The sequence below is a fragment of the Panthera uncia genome, chromosome B1, assembly GCF_023721935.1.
Source record: "Panthera uncia isolate 11264 chromosome B1, Puncia_PCG_1.0, whole genome shotgun sequence".
Taxonomy (NCBI): Eukaryota; Metazoa; Chordata; class Mammalia; order Carnivora; family Felidae; genus Panthera; species Panthera uncia.
The window spans coordinates 133,164,167-133,187,083 of NC_064811.1; the positions used below are offsets into that span (position 1 = coordinate 133,164,167).

General features: G+C 39.4%; 1 protein-coding gene across 4 annotated transcripts in view; it reads right to left on the reverse strand.

Moving 5' to 3' along the window:
- Positions 1 to 22,917, reverse strand: part of CB1H4orf45 (chromosome B1 C4orf45 homolog) — a 99,457-nt gene that overhangs the window by 47,629 nt on the left and 28,911 nt on the right. For all 4 annotated transcript variants that reach the window (XR_007457924.1, XM_049631250.1, XM_049631249.1 and 1 more), the window contains exon 2: positions 11,577 to 11,809. Coding sequence is in view for 3 of the 4 variants with exons in the window: in XM_049631250.1 (XP_049487207.1) it covers positions 11,577 to 11,809 (233 nt within the window). In the remaining variant the exon portion in view is untranslated. The remainder of the gene's footprint in view (positions 1 to 11,576; positions 11,810 to 22,917) is intronic.

A 22,917-nucleotide genomic window follows, 5' to 3' on the forward strand; every position in this document is an offset into this window, starting at 1 on the left:
ATATAGATATATATAGATATATACCACATCTTCTTTATCCATTCATCCATCGATGGATATTTGGGCTTTTTCCATACTTTAGCTATTATTATTTTTTTCTAATTTTACTTTTTATTTTTTAAAATTTACATCCAAATTAGTTAGCATGTAGTGCAACAATGATATCAGGAGTAGATTCCTTAGTGCCCCTTACCCATTTATTTATTTATTTATTTATTTTAATTTATTTTTGGGACAGAGAGAGACAGAGCATGAACGGGGGAGGGGCAGAGAGAGAGGGAGACACAGAATCGGAAGCAGGCTCCAGGCTCCGAGCCATCAGCCCAGAGCCTGACGCGGGGCTCGAACTCACAGTCCGCGAGATCGTGACCTGGCTGAAGTCGGGCGCTTAACCGACTGCGCCACCCAGGCGCCCCGCCCCTTACCCATTTAGCCCATCCCCCCTCCCACAACCTCTCCAGCAACCCTCTGTTTGTTCTCCATATTTATGAGTCTCTTCTGTTTTGTCCCCTTCCCTGTTTTTATATTATTTTTGTTTCCCTTCCCTTATGTTCATCTGTTTTGTCTCTTAAAGTCCTCATATGAGTGAAGTCATAGGATTTTTGTCTTTCTCTGACTGACTAATTTCGCTTAGCATAATACCCTCCAGTTCCATCCACGTAGTTGCAAATGGCAAGATTTCATTCTTTTTGATTGCTGAGTAATACTCCATTGTATGTATATACCACATCTTCTTTATCCATTCATCCATCGACGGACATTTGGGCTCTTTCCATACTTTGGCTATTGTTGATAGTGCTGCTATAAACATGGGGGTGCATGTGTCCCTTTGAAACAGCACACCTGTATCTTGTGGATAAATGCCTAGTAGTGCAATTGCTGGGTCATACAGTAGTTCTATTTTTGTTCTTTGAGGAACCTCCATACTGTTTTTCAGAGTGGCTGCACCAGCTTGCATTCCCACCAACAATGCAAGAGAGATCCTTTCTCTACATCCTCACCAACATCTGTTGTTGCCTGAGTTGTTAATGTTAGCCATTCTGACAGGTGTGAGGTGGTTTCTCATTGTGGTTTTGATTTGTATTTCCCTGATGATGAGTGATGTTGAGCATTTTTTCATGTGTCTGTTAGCCATCTGGATGTCTTCTTTGGAGAAGTGTCTATTCGTGTCTTTTGCCCATTTCTTCACTGGCTTATTTGTTTTTTTGGGTCTTGAGTTTAGTAAATCCCCTATAGATTTTGGTTACGAACCCTTTATCTGATATGTCATTTGCAAATATCTTCTCCCATTCTGTCAGTTGCCTTTTAGTTTTGCTGATTGTTTCCTTTGCTGTGCAGAAGATTTTTATTTTGATGAGGTCCCTATAGTTCATTTTTGCTTTTGTTTCCCTTGCCTCCAGAGACATGTTGAGTAAAAAGTTGCTGTGGCCGAGGTCAAAGAGGTTTTTGCCTGCTTTCTCCTCAAGGATTTTGATGGCTTCCTGTATTACATTGAGGTCTTTCATCCATTTTGAGTTTATTTTTGTGTATGGTGTAAGAAAGTGGTCCAGGTTCATTTTTCTGCACCATTTGCTGAAGTCTTTTTTTTTTTTAATGTTTATTTAAAAATGAGAATGAGTGGGGGAGGTGTAGAGAGAGAGGGAGAGAGAATCTCAAGCAGGCTCCACACTGTCAGCTGAAAGACTGTCTCGGGGCTCGATCTCACAAACTGTGAGATCATGACCTGAGCTGAAATCAAGAGTCAGACACTTGACCAACTGAGCCACCCAGGCACCCCAGTATAGTCTCTATCTTAAGGAAATTAGTTAATTTGAATGTTTTTTATCCAGCAAAAATAATCATAACTCAAAAGTCGGTATTACCTATCAAGCAATCTTTAAATAAGCTGTATTAAATAAGACATTAATAAAAGGGAAATACCTGCTAACTACATTCAGGTACTGTGAATTAGATACAATTTCTGAAATGAATTAAAAACTTAAATTTGAGTTAGTTAATTGCAGACATTTGGGGCCCATTCTAGTTAACAATTGGAATCACTGCTTAATACGTTCACTTTTAATCTCAAACCACCTCTAGTCTAGTCCTGACATACTTAAGAAATCTTTTTGGGACTAATCACTGAGGAATCCTCTTGTTTTTTTTGCTATACTTGAGTCAACATGCTTTTCTTAATATATCCAATTTTTTTTATTTATTTATTTATTTATTTATTCATTCATTCATTTATTTATTTACTTACTTACTTATTTATTACTATAAAGAACTATTTTCCATCTCTGTAACTATGAGGTCTTTCTTACCAGTATAATGAATACAATGGCAATGCATTTCAAGAATGCATAGACACTAGGGTTTCTCTTCTCTATCTTCCTCCTTGGTAACATAGAGCTCTTAGTACCAAACATTTGAGTGGAAAATTCCCTAAGGCTACCCTTTCTTATGCTAATGTATTTTTTCTTCACTTGCCTCAATTTGCAAAATATTACTGTTAACCCCTTAGGTATCTTTCTTCCCACAGCCAGTGAGAAGCATTCTTATTGTTATAGCTGGATCACCAAATTGCATAATGTTGCCTATGCTAGACAGAAACTATTGAAGGGAGAAAGGGGGCATAAAGGCCTTTGTATGAATGGAGCATTTGAAGTATTCATTTTATATTCAGAGCATGAGTAGAAACAAAACAATTCCTTCTGGAAAATGTCAGTGTTTAAGGCATGGATTCTGTGATGCATTTTTTTTATTAAAATGCAAAAAATGAACAATACAGAGACCTGTAATTCATTTTATGCTACATTATACATGGGCTTGAGTTCCAACATAAATTATATCCTAGTATCTCTTTTTTTTAACTGCAATGTTTTTAAATAATTTGAATTAAAACATCAACTTCCAGCAAATAGATTAAGCATTGGGTTTTGTGAGTTTATTGACTATGGCCCCAGCATCTCTGTTTTCTGTGGAGTACCCAAATAACGAGCAAGATATTCCATCATGGTTTTAATGTGCTTATAATAATATAATTCAAAAATCCGTGTAGGCAAGAAAATATAATATATATAAACATTAGTGATACTGGATCCCATTTATTGAAACATTATCCTAGATATTATGAGAAGAGCTGTACACACATATTGAATCCATTTAACAATACTCTAAGGTATTACGATTATCATCATCATCATCATCAATCCCTGTGTTAGGCAGAATTCTAAGATGACCCCCCACTATTCTCATCCCTTGGTGTATACACCTTCTCTCAGATATTCCACCAAATACTAATATAACTACTGCTGTGAAGGGATCTCACAGCTGTAGTTAAGACCCTAAATCAGTTGACTTGAAGAAAGGGAGATTATCCTCAGTGGACCTCACTTAATCAGGTCAGCCCTTAAAAGGGTCTGGGCTCCTCCTGGAAAAGGGGATTTGAAACATGAGAGGAATTTGATATGAGGGAGATTCTCTGTGGTGGTTTTAAAGATGGAGGGGGCCACATGATAAGGAATGTGGGCAGCTTCTAGATGCTGAGAACAGCCCGTGGCTAATAGCCAGCAAAGAAGTGGGACCTCAATCCTACAGCCACAAGGAACTGAAATCTGCCACAACCACATGAACTTGGAAGAGACCCCCAGCCTCAGATGAGATCACAGCCATGGCAGATACCTTGATTTCAGCCTCCTGAGACCCAAGCAGAGAACCCAGCCATGCCTTCTGGGACTTCTGACCTACAGAACTATGAACAAATAAGTGGGTGCTGTTTTAAGCTGCTAAATCTATGCCCAATAGAGAGCTAATACAAGTCAGAGAAAGGTAAAGATCATATGATTTCACTCATAGGTGGAATTGAAGAAACTCAACAGATGAACATAAGGGAAGGGAAGGAAAAATAAGATAAAAACAGAGAGGGAGGCAAACCATAAGAGACTCTTAAATCTAGAGATGAACTGAGGGTTGCTGGGAGGGTTTTGGGTGGGGGGGGATGGGCTAAATGGGTGATGGGCATTGAGGACACTTGTTGGGACGAGCACTCAGTGTTATGTGTAAGTGATGAATTACTACATTCTACTCCTGAGACTATTAAAAAACAGAATTTTTTAAAAAAAGAAAACTAATACAATTCCCATTTTATAGATGGATAAACCGAGACATTATAAAACATAGGCAGCATAGCATGCAAAGAGAGAAAAAGTGGAAGATGAAAAGTTCTTCAACTGGCTACTTTTGCTTGTAAGTTACATTCCATTTTTCATTAAGGCCACAAACATAGATTTGTCCTGAAAAGCATTATGAATGCTAGTTGCCCCATTTATTCTCAGAAAACAAATATCTGTTTTTTCCCCCCATACTTCTCCAGGGCTATAAACATTCTCCTTATTCATTCTATATTCAAGGTACTCAAAGATTTTCTTTTAAAACAAAACTAGAACTTGTTCTGTTGGAAATTGTTAGGATTTGTGATGAGTAGCCGTTCTGCTATCAGCCCTTTATCCAGAGTGGGTTGATGATTCCTACCAGGGTCTGAAATCTGAGCAGATTCACCTATTCGCACTACAGAAAAGCTACATGAGAGTTTCCCAAGTCTCTCTTTGTGCTTAGTGCATGGTTTCTGATATATAATCAAGTGCCTGTTTTGCAACAGTTCTCACCCTTGGAGTTTTCTAATGTGTTGGCACTGTTGTTAATTCAAAGGCTAAAAAGTGTGCTTCTCCCAAGTTAATTGTCCAATTAGCTTTACAACACAGAATTGCACCAGGCTTGGCAGCTCAGGCCGTATGAACAGTAACAGTATAACTCAGTTTCGGCACAAAAAAAAAAAAAAACAAAGATGGCAAATAGTTTACAAATGACTATTGAATAAGCCAGGAGTAGAATAATTCTCAATCTAATGCACACTTAAAACTTCATTTCTTCCCTTTTGCAACTTAGTCTCTCGACAAAGACACTATAGAAGTGAGGCCATCTCAGCACCCATCCCCCATCACTTCCAGATGGGGAAGTGATCACCATCCTAAGCAGTAAAAGTGGTGTTGCTGTTGTCAGTACAAAGTTCAGTAAAACCCATCTCAGACCTCAAGTTGCTTAAAGCCATTTGGAATTGTGGCCGGATGGTGCAGTCCTGTTGCTGACAAGAGCCACGCTAAAACTTCAACAACACAGAGAAAACTTTCCTGTGAGTTCTCCCACAACTAAGGGGGCTCACGTGGATTCCTAACAGCACTTACTTTCGGTGCCATTTTCTTGGTGCCCAAAGACAGAGATGGGACCACATAAGAGGGATCCCTTATAGTTAATGAATCGTTGTCAGTTTGCTCAGCTAAGATTTCTTGATATCCTAGGTTCAGTCTCGGAAAAAGAAGAGATTACTCCAGACTGCTAGTCTTATTTGCTATGCATTCTATGCATTTTTGTCAATACCACCGAGGTACTCTGGGAATGTTGTACCTGAATGGTAGGGGGAACTATAATCCTAAATTGATAATAGTTAGATTAGACTAGAATTTCTCCTAAAGATCTTCAAAAGCCAGGATAAGTGCCAGATTTAGAAAACAGATGTCCTGGTATTTTAGCCACTTGTGCTGGGGGGGATTAGATGGCGCCCAAGTCTCAATTCGTTGACGATATAGTTAAAGGAGGTGGGCCTTCGAGTTAAACCACAGGTTTACTAGAACCCATTCTCATTTATACAGTCTTTTCTTAGCTTTGTATTTCTCTATCATCATCAAATGATATTTGTTGAAAACCAATGGCCTTTGCTTAATTGCTAACTTTAGGTAGTGTGATTTAAAAAAAAAAATATGTTTACCAGTAGACACATACTAGAGATGTTATGTCAGGCCCTACAAAGTTAGTAACCACCATGGGATATTTTAAGCCTTCTTTAATTAAGGAATAAGATCATCCCCTAGGCACTAAATTACAAAGTTCTTTTTCTTTCTTTTTTCACATTTCCACATCTTAACAAAAGATGTGAAAATTAAGATGTATTTATTTCCCAGTTCACCAGTGGTATCTATAAAATCACCTCAACAGGAGAGAGAAAGCCCTGTGCCTGGTTGGGGCACCAGGTCAGCAGGGTTGGGGTGTCCAGTAAGATATAGAGTGGCAGTGTCCCTAGCTACCAACACAGATGCTTTCCATCCCATAAATGTTATTCCTCATGGAACTGCTTTGAACACAATACAGAATGCAAAGCAGTGATACATGCCTCCCTTATTGTTTTCATGGTCTGTTAGAGAAAGGGAACATTAAACACAAAATTTATTTTCCAGAAGTTCAGCTACAAGTAAGATTTTATAAGGAAACTAGTTCCTTCAGTTTATCTGAGGCATCCTATAAAGCCAAGTTTTGTAAAATGGGGAAAATATAACATCTATGTATAAGGAGGTTAATGGTGTTAATATATTATTTTCAAGAAAAGGGAGGGTTATTTGGCCTCCCTCGTCAATGTTCCTCCTCCCTCACAGATGGTCAGCATGTGGCGCTCCCTCACAGAAGGCTTTCTGTGGTATCAGAAAATGCATGACTTTATACAGCACCTAAGGATGAAAGGTGTTAATGTAATTATTTTTATATTAAACCACAAACTGTTAGGATGCAAATAACTCTAGGAAGTATAAAGTGAGAGCTAAACACACACGCCCATCTGGAGCAGCAATCCAAAGAGGTGCCTAGTTTTAGAAAAGCTATTTCCTGTTTTCCCTTTATAACTTGGTTAATAAAGGGAGCTTTATTATCTTTTTAAAAATCTTCTGTATTGATAATAACATCTGGAGATTAGGAGTGTGAGATCCTAGGAATTCTAATGAGACTGTTTCGGATTTATCTAAATAAACCCAGAGGTAAGTAAGAAATTTGATGTGAAAAACCCTCAGACATCCTGAAAGATGTGATTGGTGGCCTACATAGTGATCACCTCCGTACCGGCAATACTTTTTCCCAGGTGATTTTGAATATTTTCTAGGATACTGTTGCATGAAGGTGGACACTTCGGAAGAATGCATGGGGTTGGGCTAGCACAAGAAAGGAAGGGGACATTCACTAGGACCTCATTCTCTTCTCTTTTTTTTCCCACAATGCTGAAGATTGTATTTGATGATATGTTTTGAAGCACTACAAAGTGCTTATTAAATAGAAATTCAAAATTTAAAAAAAAACTAAAAAATATCAAGCTATTTCTCATTATATCAAATATGTAGGTGATATCTACTCATAATTCATTTTAATATTGTAAATGAAGTCTGTGGGGTGCATATGGAGCAGAATGGAAAGCTGGGAGAAAATTGAGAGAACCATGAAGAAAGAACTCACACTCTATAAGAGAAGGAAGTTGGGATTGCCGCCAGCCAGACCCTGTCTTACAGAACAGCGACAACACAGATGTGCCCTTCACATTCTGGCTTCAAGTCGAAGGTTCTGACTCCATTTTCTGTCATTTCACCTCAGGTGAAATACAGTACTCCTGCTAAGTAAGTCCTTGAATTCACAGCCTGGGTTGAAATCCCAGCTCTACCAATTCCTAGCTGTGCAGCCACGGACAAGGAAACTCACCCGTCAGTACCTCAGTTTTCAACTGTAAAATGGAAGTAATTACAGAAGCCTCCTCACACAGCAAATACTCCAGCTCTTCCCACGTTTACTCTCTCTAAATAAATTCACAAAGAGAAAATGTCTAATGAAGCCACCAATCTTGGATTGGTCTATTCGCAGCCAGCAAGAAACACAATGTCTCATCAAAAGTCTGTTCAAATATCCCTAAAACTGTCACAGAGAAGACTTCTATTTCATGACACTGGAATTTGTGGCAGTTAAAAATGAGGCAGAAGTCTCAAAGTCTTGAAGATTATACTTTTTATTATATTATACTATATCACATATAAATATATTGATGGGTTATTCTAGTTCTCTTTATTACTTCCTATAGACTTTCAAGTTGTTATGCTCCATGATATATTGGTTGTAATATATGTTATGATTAATTGGTTTAATATTGTCTTTGGGATCACACTCTTGAAGAGTTAGTCGTCAAGCCCAGTATAACATTATTTCTGTGAGAAAACCAAATGACTTAAATCCTTTGGTTATGAGGTCAGGGTGGGAGCAGAAAATGGCCATCAGAAAGCCAGCTGATACTATTGAGGTTTGGGTTAAAGAAAGACCAGGAGAGAGGAGACGTGCCCAGCTAAGAAGGAGTTAGAAATGCCCTTCAGTTTAGCACGGGGTTTGAAACCAAAAGAATTGTTTCAATCAATGATCTTCATATATTCTTGCAGAAATGACACATACATTTTGGCAGAGGCTAAATCCATTTTTTTAAAAAGAAGAAGAATGTACTGCTCTTCCATCTAAGATAATAGCGAAAGCAATGATCTTTGCTGGTTTATATACACATGCATTATGATGACATTGCATCGCATATAAAAGTGAGGAGGAAAATACCTAAACATAAAAAAGATCCAGAAGAGAAACCCAATATTTTGATTTTTACTGACCTCTGTGATGTGGAGAAATTTTTCAGGTGTCACTCAGCCTGGAAGTTATTATCTTTCTACCCAAATCCAGATGATCTATAGAACCCTCCTAGTGCCCCAAATAGGAGAGACCATTGCCAGGTAGGAAGCAGCTGCCCCAGGCATTTTGCCAAGAGTCTAGTGGAGGTGCCTGAGTTTCCTTAGCTGCCAGTCTTCTCTAAACCTGGAGCAGTGGATTAGGAAGAGCAGCTGCTCAGGCTGTAAACACCCACTAGGTGAAGGTTTGTGTTTCAAACCAAAATTCTGATCAATTGCAGTGAGAGACACTGAGGAGTCTCTGAAGATGGACTGAAATAAAGTGCCATCTTGATTGGGGTTATTATGGACAAGGATGGTGGAGCGATGTAGAAGGGGTCCACCTGAAGACAAGGAACCAGAGAAAGAACAGGAGGTGCCTTGAGATGTTGCCCTAAATTACATCAAACTAAGGAATTAACCAACCACCTGGTGAGGAGGAAGGTGGGTTAGTGGCAGGGACTCTCATATACTGTTTGTAATTAGGAGCTCATTTTTATGAATGGAGTGTATGTGTTTGTATCAGCTGACATGTCAATTCACACCAAGTCATATTGACCAGAGGTAGCTGCCTGAAGCATTGGGTTGATGAGGAATCTAAGTCTGAGGCTAGACTCAAAAACGAATATAGCCATCTGTCTTGAATGTCGAGAGGCAGCCATGCCTGGGTGTGGAGGGGAGCATTAGCAGCCTTGATGACAAAGTCTTGGCCTTAACTGCTGGATAAATTACATAAATTATGGTTATTTGCTAATTATTATTACAAGTTATGGTTATTTGCTAATATGTACAGTTGACCCTTGGACAACATGGGTTTGAAGAGCACAAGTCCACTTATATGTGGAATTTTTTTGGATAAATACATTACAGTTCTATAAACGTATTTTCCCTTCCTTATGATTTTCTTAATAACTCTTTTTTTAGTTTCAGAATATAGTACATAATAAATATTCCAAATGTCATCATCATCATCAATTATTTTATATTATCCTTAAGGCTTCAGGTCAACAGGAGGCGGTTAGTAGTTAAGTTTTGGGGAATCAAAAAGTATACACAGATTTTCAACAGTATGGGAGGTGGTCAGAACTCCTAACTCCTTCATTGTTCAAGGGCCAACTGTAGTCATCCTCAGTGAATCTTTTTTTCATTATGAAGTTCTGTGTCCGAGGAATCCTCTAATATATGTTCAAGATTGTTATAAGACAGGTAAGCCTTTGAAAACAATTCCCACCAACAAGCCAGAGCCAAGAAAGTGCACCAATGATAAGCAGCAGCTCTTACAGCTTATGCCAAAGAAGACCAGCTTCTGAGTGTGTCACAAGTTGGAGAAAGTCAATGTATGGTTCAGCCTCAATCTCACAGGGGTTAAGACGACAGTGCTAACCAAACAGAGCAGTGATTTAAAGCTGTGTGTGAAGTATGAATGAAAGAAACAGAATAAATACCTTCCTGGAAGACTAGCTCGTGGCTGACATCTCTTTTGGATTCACAGCTTGCTTCAAAGTCCAAGGAATACATGAATATGCTTCATTTGAATAGACAAATGTGTTCTCAATTTAAAGATAAAGAAGGAAGGGAAGCTATCTACACACTCAAGACGGGCAGACAGATTGAGGGCCGTGTACGAGAGCAAGGTGTCACTGAAAGAGAGGCAGAAAGGCAACCAAAGTTATGGACTTCATTCCAACGAGCTACCTTGCTTGCTCTTCTTCCTGGTGGCCAGTTTTGATATTTAATCAAATGTCTGGTCTTCATCTTTCTTGCTTAAGCGAATAGGACACAGTTTAAGAACCTGAGCATTTGTTCTGTTTAAATGACACTGAGTAACATTAAATACAACAACCACAGTACTGAGAGCTGACGTTTGTCTGTCAACCACTTGCCAGGCATCATGGTGTATTCTTGGGTTCTCATTATGTAATCCTCACAACAAAACAAAAATACTATTAAATACATAGAGTACTTGATACGTGCAAGGCACTGTTCCCAGCACTTTGAAAATATTAACTTGCTTAACGTTTACAACAGCCCAGTAAGGTAAATACTAAGATGCGTAATGAAGACCTAGAAGAACAGAGGTTAAGGAACTTGCCCAAGGCCACTCACAGCTAGTAGGCAGCAGAACTACATTAGGATCAGGTGATCTTACGACGTGGGCACTCCACCCACTGCCATGTGGAAGAGAAGGGAGCAGAGACACAAAGGTGAACTCGCTAGCTCAGGGTCACAGAGCTAAACCTAAGTCTGCATCAGGATTTGAATCCGGGGTCCGTCTGACTTCAAAGACTGAGCTCCCAACCACTTTCCTGTACTGCCGTATGTTGGGACAGAAAAAGGTTTTTCTTTTGTTAGCCGGTACAATGTAATGCTGTACCATATTGCCTTAAGCATTTGAGAAATTCCAGTTATTTCACGACTGATACATGTTCAGTCTTCAGATAATGCAAAGGCCTGCCTGGGGAAAAAGTCTGAATTCTCAGATTTTTCTTCTAAAGTCACCTGGGTTCTCTCTTGTTTCAGAGGAGACTGTATGGGCTCATGCCTATATATACAACACCAAATGGAAATAAGACAAGATTTCTAAGCACCCTTTGGCTAATTACCCTGGCTTATTTGATACAAGGTCATTATCAACACAGTGCCTTTTAAAGATCTGGGACTCTCTAGGCTTGTGGATGATGTCCAGCACAGGCTTCTTTTAATACCACCCACTCATAATGCAGTGCTAGGATGGGAGAAGTACGTGTGAATGTCGCGGCAGAAGTGTGAATCTGAATGCATTCCAAAGCCAAACACAAATGCTTTTGGATTATGCACAGCTTCCTTTTCTTCACGCCTTTCCTCTCATGTATTAAAGGAACTAAAAGAGAATGATAGCAAGTCCATTTATTCACACATTTATTTTTCTGAAAAACTCAAATCCCATTATTTCTCAATGACAAATCAAGAACATGACATTTTCTATGGAAGGATCCTCAGAAAGGATTCAAATCAGAAACAACATGCTATGAAGAGCATATTTAAGAGCAATACCTTGATGTGAAAGCCAGTCCAAAGCCTTGTTTGGTTGATAAAATCATACTCTGGTATTCCCCAACCAATTTCACCAACATACTCATATTTATATTTTGCCGGTAAGCATCTGTTTGAGGCAGGCCTCCATAAATATCTGAGATCTCCAGTCTTTTCTAATGCTGGGCGCTTTTCTCCTATATAGGAAGTGTGCTGATGAATTTTTGGTAGATGATCCTTTATATAATCTGGGCCTTAAAAAGACAGAAAGACTTTCTTAAAAACTCTATACTTTATTCTAAAATGCATTTGTCATTTTAAATGGTGAACATAATAATACTAATGACTATATGATACTTACTAGGTTCTGGGTGCTATTACAAGCCTTTTAGATACATTACTCCATTAATCCTTATAATAACCAAATGAGATAGGTAGTAGTGTTTTCTCCAATTTTTAGCAGAGGTGGGGGGAATGAAGCAAAGAAAGATTGATTACTTTTCTAGAGTCACAACTAACAAGCTCTTCATTGCCAGACAGGCTGTCTCACAGCTGGGTTCTTATTTACCCCCCATCCACTGCTTTTTTTTTAGAACTAATTTAATCCAGATGTATCTTTATTTTTTTATTTTTTTTAAATGTTTATTCATTTTTTTAAGAGAGAGAGAAAGAAAGAGATAGAGACAGAGCATGAGCAGGGGAGGGGGAAAGAGGGAGGGAGACACAGAATCCAAAGCAGCCTCCAGGCTCTGAGCTGTCAGCACAGAGCCCCATGTGGGGCTTAAACTCACGAACCACAAGATCATAACCTGAGCCGAAGTGGGGCACTTAACCGACTGCACCACCTAGATGCCCCTAATCCAGACAGATCACTTATGCCACACTTGTGGGATGTAGGCCTTCAGACATTGGGGTGTCTGATCTAAACAGATAAAATCTTGAAATGAGAATTAGGAAATTTCCCAAATGTATCAGAAGCAACTGGAAAGTAGAGAAGACTCTCAGATGAGAAGAGCAGCTTATAACAGATGATGACCAAAGGCAGAGACATTTAACAAATATTAGTATATTATTTTATTTTTAAAATGTTTATTTTTGAGAGAGACAGAGTGTGAGCAGGGGCGGGACAGAGAGAGAGGGAGACACAGAATCTGAAGCAGGCTCCAGGCTAGCACCAAAAAGCCCGACGGGAGGCTCACACTCACGAACCGGCGAGATCATGACCTGAGCCGAAGTCAGCCACTTAACCGGATGAGCCACCCGGGTGCCCCTAAATATTGGTATTTTAAATGTAAGACAGTGAACAAAAAGAAATCCGTGAATTGTGGAAGTGGGTAAAATACACCGAAATAAGAGAAGGTCTGGAAAGGATCACTTAAATGAACCTGGTATTGCAAGTTGAGGATGTGAAACATAAAGGGGAGCAAAGATCTATGGGAAGAATGGTACTGATTTAAAGTAGAAAGTAAGGGGCTGGCCAGGAGGAGTTTCAGAAGTCCCAGAACCCACATTGCTGCAGGATCATATGGACAAATTAGGGACACAAACAAAAAACTCCATTCCTGTTACCAGAAGTCGACCAAAGACGTTGGAGGCAGAAGCTATGTTGTGGTTGTGATGTCAACTGGGCCCCTCTTGGCCCTGTGACTCCTCTCATTTGGCTCTTGGGTGAGGGGGCTCAGTGTTTGCGGAGTTTACGGGTGGGCCGGGGCTTTGACCAGGTACTCGGAAGGAATGGTCAATGTGCTAACAAGTCTGTGCTTAGAGAAGTCATCTAAACTTTCCAAGGTAGTGGGAAACATGAAACTGCTCGTCAGATGCATGATTTTGGCAGATGTTTTCACAGCCTCCTAATCAACATCACTCCCCATGGTGCGCTGAGTACTCACTGTGGCTAATTTCCCTTGACGGATACACGGTGGCTTCACTTTTATTCATGTCAGGTTTTCACTCAGGTATAACTATTTTGGTAAAGAATAGAATGTCCAGAGCATAAAAAACCATTTTCTTTCTCAGTGTGACAGGTGTTGCGGTCTTACCTACAAAACTCCTGTCAGAAGGAATTTGTGCAGCAGGCTCCTTGGAACAGGATGAAATACAGAAGAATGGGGGTTAGTCTTGCTGAAACTTCTGTGTACACTAAGGCCACCGTTTTCCCAAATGTGTCATCAAATGCCACTTCCTTGAGTGCACGATGAAAATACATGTGTGTGGGGTGGGAGTGCTTTATAGTCAAAAACTTGGGGGAACACCACTTGCTACTTTTGCCTTTTAGTTGCCCACAGCACATGAAGGCATATTAAAAGTTCTGAGAAGTCCTATGGTGACTAAACCTGTTTACACTTAGGTGACCCAGTGTTTCCCAAACTTATTTAAACATGGGTCTCTGTCAGTGCAGAGCCCAAGGTGGGGCTTGATCTCACAAACTGTGACATCACGACCTGAGCAAGAATCAAGAGTTGGACGCTGAACCGACTAAGCTGTCCCTGCGATTGATTTTTTAAAAGAGCCGTTACTTGACAGCTGAATCAAAAGCACTGGGTTTTAGATAATGTCATGGAAGGCGCACATACTCTACAAACCAAGAATATGTTTATGTGGGGGAGGGGGGGAGGGGCAGGGAGCTCCAATCAGGGTTCTCTGCGGCTTTAGTCAAGTCACTGGACTTTTCTCAACTCCTGTTTCCTCTTTCGTGCTTTAGAAATACCATGATGCAATATTCACAGCACAGGAGATTCCTGGGAAGACCCCGCCCTGGCCACCTAACTAACTCAGGTATCTGCCTTATGAGGCCAAGGCAGCTGGATGCCAGAGTCCAAGCTAGGCCCCCATTTCCAGCAGATCCCCTCTAGCCATCCCAGTGTTTACCTTACCAGAAAGCAAAAGATCCACATATCACTACCCAAACAGCAACACGCAGAAATGTGCTTTCCTTAATGAGACAGTTCCACAGGTGTTTGGCTTTAAATGACACGCTTTTGTTTTTCCAAACCTCTTCCTCCAGGGCCTAGACTCTATGCTGGTTCTGATTCCCCGCTTAAGAGTAAAACTTCCAACTCACATGTGACCCATTGTCTCTTTAGTTTTCCTTTGACAATTATCATCTCTGTTCAGCTATCGTTGCTACATTTCTTAGGGTGTTTCTAGTTTTTTTTTTTTCATCATATGGCAGCTTTCCTTCATCTTTCATCCTCTTCCCCAAACTCCAGCGCTCATTGGCCAACAGTGACGTTGGCAGCTCCTGGGTTAATAAGTCTCTCACCTGCCCATCTTCTTTAAAGTTCTCTTTTGCGTCTGAAGACTTGTCTAGTGGGACAACTAGCAGCTATAGTGCTTACACAGAGCTGCCCAACTTCTGTCAGTCAGTCCTAACTCTTCCTCCCCTGTGACAGCCACATTGTGATGGGAGGAGATGTACTTCCATTAAAACCTGTACCAGGCTTCGGGGCTCCACGTTTCTTATTCGTCCTGCCCTGGAAAAACTGTATGCCCTTTCCCTCTCCCCTTTACATGTGCCCAACAGTACTTGCTTATTTGTACTGAAATTCTAAAGTTACAGTTAAGGATATGGTTTTGAAGTTAAACTACTGTAGGTTCAAATCCTCGCTTTGTCTGAGGCTAGCCTTTTTTTTTTTTTTTCTTTTTTTAAAATTTACATCCAAGTTAGTTAGCATATAATGCAACAATGATCTCAGGAGTAGATTCCTTAGTGCCCCTTACCCATTTAGCCCATCCCCCCTCCCACACCCCCTCCAGTAACCCTCTGTTTGTCCTCATATTTAAGAGTCTCTTATGTTTTGTCCCCCTCCCTGTTTTTATATTCGTTTTGCTTCCCTTCCCTTGTGTTCATCTGGTCTGTGTCTTAAAGTCCTCATATGAGTGAAGTCATTACTATATTTGTCTTTCTCTGGCTGGCTAATTTTGCTTAGCATAATACCCTCCAGTTCCATCCACGTAGTTGCAAATGGCAAGATTTCATTCTTTTTGATTGCTGAGTAATACTCCATTGTATATATATACCACATCTTCTTTATCCATTCACCCATCGGTGGACATTTGGACTCTTTCCATACTTTGGCTATTGTCGATAGTGCTGGTGTAAACATTGGGGTGCATGTGCCCCTTCGAAACAGCATACCTGTATCCCTTGGATAAATACCTAGTAGCGCAATTGCTGGGTCGTAGGGTAGTTCTATTTTTAATTTTTTGAGGAACCTCTATACTGTTTTCCAGAGTGGCTGCACCAGCTTGCATTCCCACCAACAATGCAAAAGAGATCCTCTTTCTCTGCATCCTCGTCAACATCTGTTATTGTCTGAGTTGTTAATGTTAGTCATTCTGACAGGTGTGAGGTGGTTTCTCATTGTGGTTTTGATTTGCATTTCCCTGATGATGAGGGACGTTGAGCATTTTTTCATGTGTCAGTTGGCCATCTTGATGTCTTCTTTGGAGAAATGTCTATTCGTGTCTTTTTAAGGCTGGCCTTTTGACCCAGGGAAAGTTATTCAGCCTCTGAGTTTTAGGCCTCTCCTCTATAAAATGAGAATATTGATGCCCTCCTATATTGTAGCCATGTTGGATGGAGAGGAGAGAATCAATTTTATTTAAAGAATTGCTTGGCTGAGAACGTGGCATATAATATATAGCTAATATTATTATTGTTTTTTGTTTTTATTTGATGTTTTCTCTTATTACATTCCTTTAAAACATATTTTAGGAGCTTTCACTGATAAATGATTTATTCCTTATTGTGATTAAGTTCCAGTTCCTTTCCTGAGAGCTCATCTAGATCAGGGGTTGGCAAACTTTTCTTATAAAGACCAAGAGAGTAAATAGTTTTGGCTTTGTGGGGAATACGGTCACTAACTACCCAGCTGTCCCACTGTAGGGCAAAAGCATCAGTAGACAATATGTAAACAAACGAGCATGGCTGTGTTCCAATAAAACTTTATTTATGAACATTGAAATTGTAAGCTCATGTAATTCTCACATGTAACAATATTCTTCTTCTTTTTCTTTTTTCCTACTTGAAAATCTAAAAGCCATTCTTTGTTCACCAGCCCTACAAAAACAGGTGGCAGGACAAATTTGATCCAGGAGCCAAGGTTGGCTGACCTGTGCTCTAAATGGTGGGAAGATGGTGGGCACTAAGGAAGCAGATTGCCATAAAGGCTGGAAAGAGCACAGACAGGCGAATCTGGGAGGTTTTCCAATAAACTTCATCTGTTTAAGCCAACGCTTGAAAAGGACCAGCTATAGCATGTGTCAGTAGAAAAAGAGAAAATTCCATCTCTGAGGCAAATGTCTCTTTCTGACTTCTCGCCTGCATTTACAGAGTTTCATTTAATTAATCAACTCACCCATTCATTTATTCTTTCACTTATTAAGCAAGTATTTATTGATCCATATGCAAGTGAGCAAAGCAAACCCCCTGCCTTCATGGGCCTTGCATTTCCTTTGAGAGGCCAGCAATACAAGTAAACACTCATTCATTATCTTTCATTTGGCTTATCACTATAACGTCCTAACTAGTCTTGGCTCTAGTTTCTATCCTTTCCAATCCATCCTCCACACACAGCTGCTTAAAGTGAACTAAAACTCAACTAAAATAAATACCTCCTCTCCTAAACAACACATGAAGTGGTTTTCTGTGGTGCTTATAATTTTTTTCATCCAGCTTTCTTAGGATTGCTGATTAGTGTCTTCATAATCTGACCTTAGCTACTTATTCTTACATGCCTTCACTTTTTTCGTTATCAAAATTCATCTTTCAAGGCATATTATAAGTGATGCTTTTCTAGAAAACACCCCTAGTCCCCCCAAGTCAAAATTAGACAAACACATGCTACTTTTACAGTAGTTTCTTTTAATTTCACCTTCCTTTTTATATCATATTTATTGGATCTTCTCTATTTAAAAATTTTTTTTAATGTTTATTTACTTTTGAGACAGAGAGAGACAGAGTATGAGCAGGTAAGGGGCAGAGACAGAGGAGGACACAGAATCTGAAGTAGGTTCCAGGGTCTGAGCTGTCAGCAGAGAGCCTGACATGGGGCTTGAACCCACAAACTGTGAGATAATGACCTGAGCCAAAGTCAGATGCTTACCCGACTGAGCCACCAAGGTGCCCCTAATTTTCTCTATTTTTAAGCTCCTAGAGGGTAAAGGTTATATCTATAAACCCTTTTCAAAAAGTTTTTTAAATGAAATATATTTCATATATAACATTGTGTAAATTTAAAGTGTACAACATGTTGATTTGATATATGTATTGTAATATGATTGCCATTATAGTGATAATTAGCATGTCTATCCTGTCACATAATTAAAATTTCTCTTTTTTCAAATGTTTATTTATTTTTGAGAAAGAGAGAGAGAGAGAGAGCAAGCAGGGAGGGGCAGAGAGAGAGAGGAGAGAGAGAATCTCAAGCAATCTCTACACTATCAGCACAGAGCCTGATGTAGCGCTCGAACTCATGAATTGTGAGATCATGACCTGAGCTGAATCAAGAGTCAGTCATTTAACCAACTAAGCCAACCAGGTGCCCCTCAAATTTATTTTTAATGGTTGGAATAATTAATATCTAGTCAATTGGCAAGTTTGATAAAATAATAGAGTATCATTGTCTATATTTACTATGCTGTGCATTTTATCTCTAAGACTTAATTACTACTCTTTGGAAATTTGTACCCTTAAACATCTCTCTGCCCCACCCCCAACCTCCAGGCCCTGGTAACCACCATTTTACTTTATGTTTTCACAAGTCTGGCCTTTTTGGGTTCCACATAAGTGATATCATATAGTACTTGTCTTTCTCTGTCTGACTTATTTCACTTAGCACGATGTCCTCAAGTTCCATCCATATTGTTGCAAATGGCAAGATAGCCTTCTTTCTCATAACTGAATAATGTTCCATTGTATATATGTATTATGTCTGTAAAGTCTTAATTGCCAGCACAGTCCTCAAACATAGTTGGTCCTCAAGAAATACGTGTTGAATGTTGAAGTGAATGGTTTGTCAAATAAATGAATTTAAAAATTCCATCATAAGGGGTGTCTGGTTGGCTCAGTGAGAAAAGTGTGTGACTCTTGATCTATGGGTCATGAGTTCAAGCCCCATGTTGGGTGTAGGGATTACTTAAAGTAAATAAATGAATCTTAAAAAAATTCCATCAAAAGACAGGAGGCATATAAACTCATATTAAAGGTGAAGCAAGCACTTCTTTAAGTATCTAAAGAGCAATCTACTTTCTAGAACTGCCTCAAATCCTCCTATTTTGGATTTTATGATATGACACTTAAGAGTAAGGTCAGAGTAAGAATTGCTTTTCACAACATTTATTTTTAGTAGTTAGAGGCAGAGAGAAGGATGAGAGCTCATAGTAATATGACTTCATTCTATAATATTGCCTCATGAGGCCAATTCTCCACTTCAGTGACCAAGATGAAGCATTCTAGGGAAATAAATTGAAAGGAATCAAGTGGTTCATGGAAATGAGTGTTTTAATAAGTATATTTGGAAACCTGTTGACAATATGGGCATAAATTTGGCATTACAGATGCGCTATGCAGAAAAGCTGGGCTTATTGGAAACTCAAGGCAAGGCAGAGGTCAGAAGAGACAGTGGGACTGTGAAACTATGAAATGAACTCTTCTGGACACATCTGACATATGCATGTAGGGGCAAGGAGAGAGGAGACAATGCTAGAAATTTCTTTGTGCCACTGCTAATGTGAATAGGACTCTCCAGTTCCAACAATTACCAAGAATGGATCCATGGACTGGAAAAATTTTAAGTGCTTTATCTCAATCCCATTGGTGCAATTATGCATTGGGTCTAACCATTAAATGGACTGAAAAGATTAAGTTTGTCAGATTTCTGAAAGAGCCAAATAAACATCAGACAAAAACATCCTTGCTATATACATTCGTTCTTCACTCAAACAATAAACCTCCTGCCGATAATCTGAAAACATTAAGGACAGCCTCCAATAAACTCAAACTGCCTCCAATAAATCCATGGGATTATTATGTCAATAAGGAAACTTATATGATAATTACATATAAAATTATAAATTGGAATTTAGGGTTATGACGAATTAGAGATTTCACCGGATACTTCTGCACAGTTCAGCCAATGGTTGAACTAATATGGATGGCACTCTACTGAGTGCCCAGAGCTGGGTCAGAGTAAAGAAAGATTAATAAGACATGACCTCTGTTTTTCTGGTTTTTCATATGCCGTAGACTGAATGACTGTGTCCCCCTCCAAATTCATGTTATCTCCTAAGACCCAATGCGATGAGTTTCCTTCCCATAGGAAGTTGGGCCTATGGGAGGTGATTAGGTCATGAGGGTGGAGCTGTCATGAGTGGATTTGGCACCCTCATAAGAGACCCCAGAGAGCTCTCTCGCCCCTTGTGCCATTTGAGGTTACAGCAAAAAACACGGCCATCTATGAACCAGGAAGTGGGCGCTCACCAGACACTGAATCTACTCTCACCAGGTGCCTTGATCTTGGACTTCCCAGCCTCCAGAGCTGTGAGACGAAATTTCTGTTGTTAATAAGTCACCCAAGGCTACGATATTCTATTATTGTAGCTCCAAACACACTGACACCATACAATCTAAAGAAGACCATGCTCATCTCCTCCAGGAAACATTGTCTGCTCTCATGACAGACACTGTTATTCACTGAAACTTTAAAATGCATTTTGATCTACGTTTCATGTGCCCGCTTAGGTTTCCTACTTTTTTCATGAATTGTGTCTTGTCTCTCTGCTTGTCAAGCCAGCCCGTGTTAGTTCCTTTTAAAGACCTGAACTGCCTTTTGTTTGCTTTGTAACTTCCACAGCATTCTGGGCAGTACAATACACATGCAAACACTGTGTAATTTTTATTGGAAGGATGAAGTTGCTGTTATAATCCAAAATTATAAAATTCCACATTCTTCCCAGTGACTGCAGAAAGATGGCAGGATCGGAAGTTTTTCAAACATCTGTGGACTTGTACTTGGAAAATAGAACTGATAGACTCATTCTGACAAAATTTTGCAACCGGGTGATTCTCCACAATATAAGTAGATAATAATAAATAGGTTTCGTTGTGTTGTTTTATTTATTTCAAGAGATTGTGTGCAATCGAACAGGGAAGGAGAGAGACAGAGAGAGGGAGAGAATCCCAAGCAGGCTCCATGGTGTCAGCATAGAGCCCATTGTGGGACTCAACCTCATGAATCTTGAGATCATGACCTGAGCTGAAATCAAGAGTCGGACATTTAACCGACTGAGCCACCGAGGTGTCCCTGTTTTGGTTTTTATCTTGGGAACTTTCGTAGTATACACATGCATAAAATAGTCAATTGTATTATAAGGAACTTTTACCGTTCATGGAAACAGGCTCTCGATGTCTGTCTGAAAAAGAACATTTAAAATATTTACATATGTAGTACTAATAAAAACTCATTAGGGTACTGTAAATAACAGGAAATCCTTGGCAAATGGATTAAACAAGAAGGAAAATTATTATGTCGTATAATAAGGTCTTCTGCGAAATGAGGATTCTATGGTTGCTGAATCCAGTAGTTCTGTGATGTCTTCAGAAATGCAGGTTCTCTCCATGTGTGCGTTCTGCATCCTCAGTGTACCAGGTTGCCTTCAGGCAAGCTCCCCTTGAGGTTCCAGCGAGGCTATCAGTTCCAGGTATCATATGCAGATACCATAATGCCCATGAGGGGGGGTATGTGTTTCATCAGTGGAGAAGCCTTTCCTAGAAAACCCCAGATGAATTGCTTTCTCATTTCATTGGCCAGGATTGAGTCATTCATCTCTTCTCAAAACCAAGCACTGGCAAGAGGATTGAGATTTCAGTGACTAGCTTAGATGAGTCAGGGTTTAACCCTGAGTCATGGGAGGCGACTATAGACACCCAAAGAAAATGGAGTCTTTCTAGAAAGGAAGAGGGTGTACTGACCTCTGAGTTATCTGCTACAAAGCATACAGGGAAATGTTCCTCAGAGAAAAAAAACAAAAAGAAGGAAAAGAAATCCATTCATAAAACACAAACATTTATGTAATGTAACTATTCACCCCTTTGCAATCAACTTTTAAGACACCATCAATCATTTAAAGTTGACCCTCCTTTGGTTCTTGGTCATGTGATAAATTATAATCTGTTTCAGTGTTTATGCTCTCATACTTGAAGATACAGCTTTACACTGAAATGATACAAAGAAATGGAGGCAAGCCATAGGCTCCATCAAAACTATTCTTTTTTTTTTAATTTAAAATTATTATTTTATTATTTTATTTTTTTTAAGAGAGAGAGAGAGCTGGGGAGGGGCAGAGGGTGAGGGAGAGAGAGAGTATCCTAAGCAGGCTCTGCGCCCAGTGCAGAGCCTGAGTCACCCAGGTGCCCCAGAACTCATTTTCCTAAAATGTGAGGGAGAGAGAGCAGTTGTTAATTTCTATTTAAATCCTTTGAGAGAGAGCAGAGGTTTGCAAAGTTTTCCATAAAAAAAAGAGTAAACGTTTCAACGTTTCAAGAGAAGTAAACTTCTCAACCCTGCCACTGCGGCGCAAAAGCAGCCATGGGCAATAAGTAAACTATTGTGTGCCTACATTCCAATAAAACTTTATTTATAGATCCTGGGATTAGAATTTTAATAATCTCATGTGTCACAAAATATTCTTTTAATTTTTTCCAACCATGGAACATAGTACAAAACCAGGTGTCAAACTAGATTTGGTCCACAGGCTATAGTTTACTAATCCCTGGTCTAGAGCACTTCTCATGTTCGCCTTTTATCTTACACACCTGCCATTCATATTTAGAGGAAGTTTCTGTGTTGATCACTTCACAGCAAAAGTAAGTACTTAAAAAAAAAAAAAACATTTCCTTTAAATGCACTCTCTTGCATGAAAGAGTTCACTTTTTATTTGTACAATTGGTTCCAATAGAGTACGTGGCTTTTTTTGTATTTTGCTGATGTTAATTTGGTCTCATTTCACTTCTCACTTTGTGGTCATTGATTTTGTTATTATTAGTATTGCACATGTGACCCAGTGAGGAGATGCAAATATGGTTAACCTGCCAGTGCAAATAAAAAATAGAAGAATGGGGTGGGATACTAAATTATACAGATAGACTGGAAATAACAACATTAGGTAAGAATTACACTGGTTTTACCCCACTGGAAAGAGCTGAGAGGGTATGCATTGCTCCATTAGGGCTGTGAGTAATGATGGTAATTACCACCTAATCTAAAAAGAAGAGCGTAACTCACACTGGACTGGGTAGAAACAGTTACTCGAGCTATGGTGTTAAGAATTGTAAAATGTACCATTGACTTTTAAAATGTAC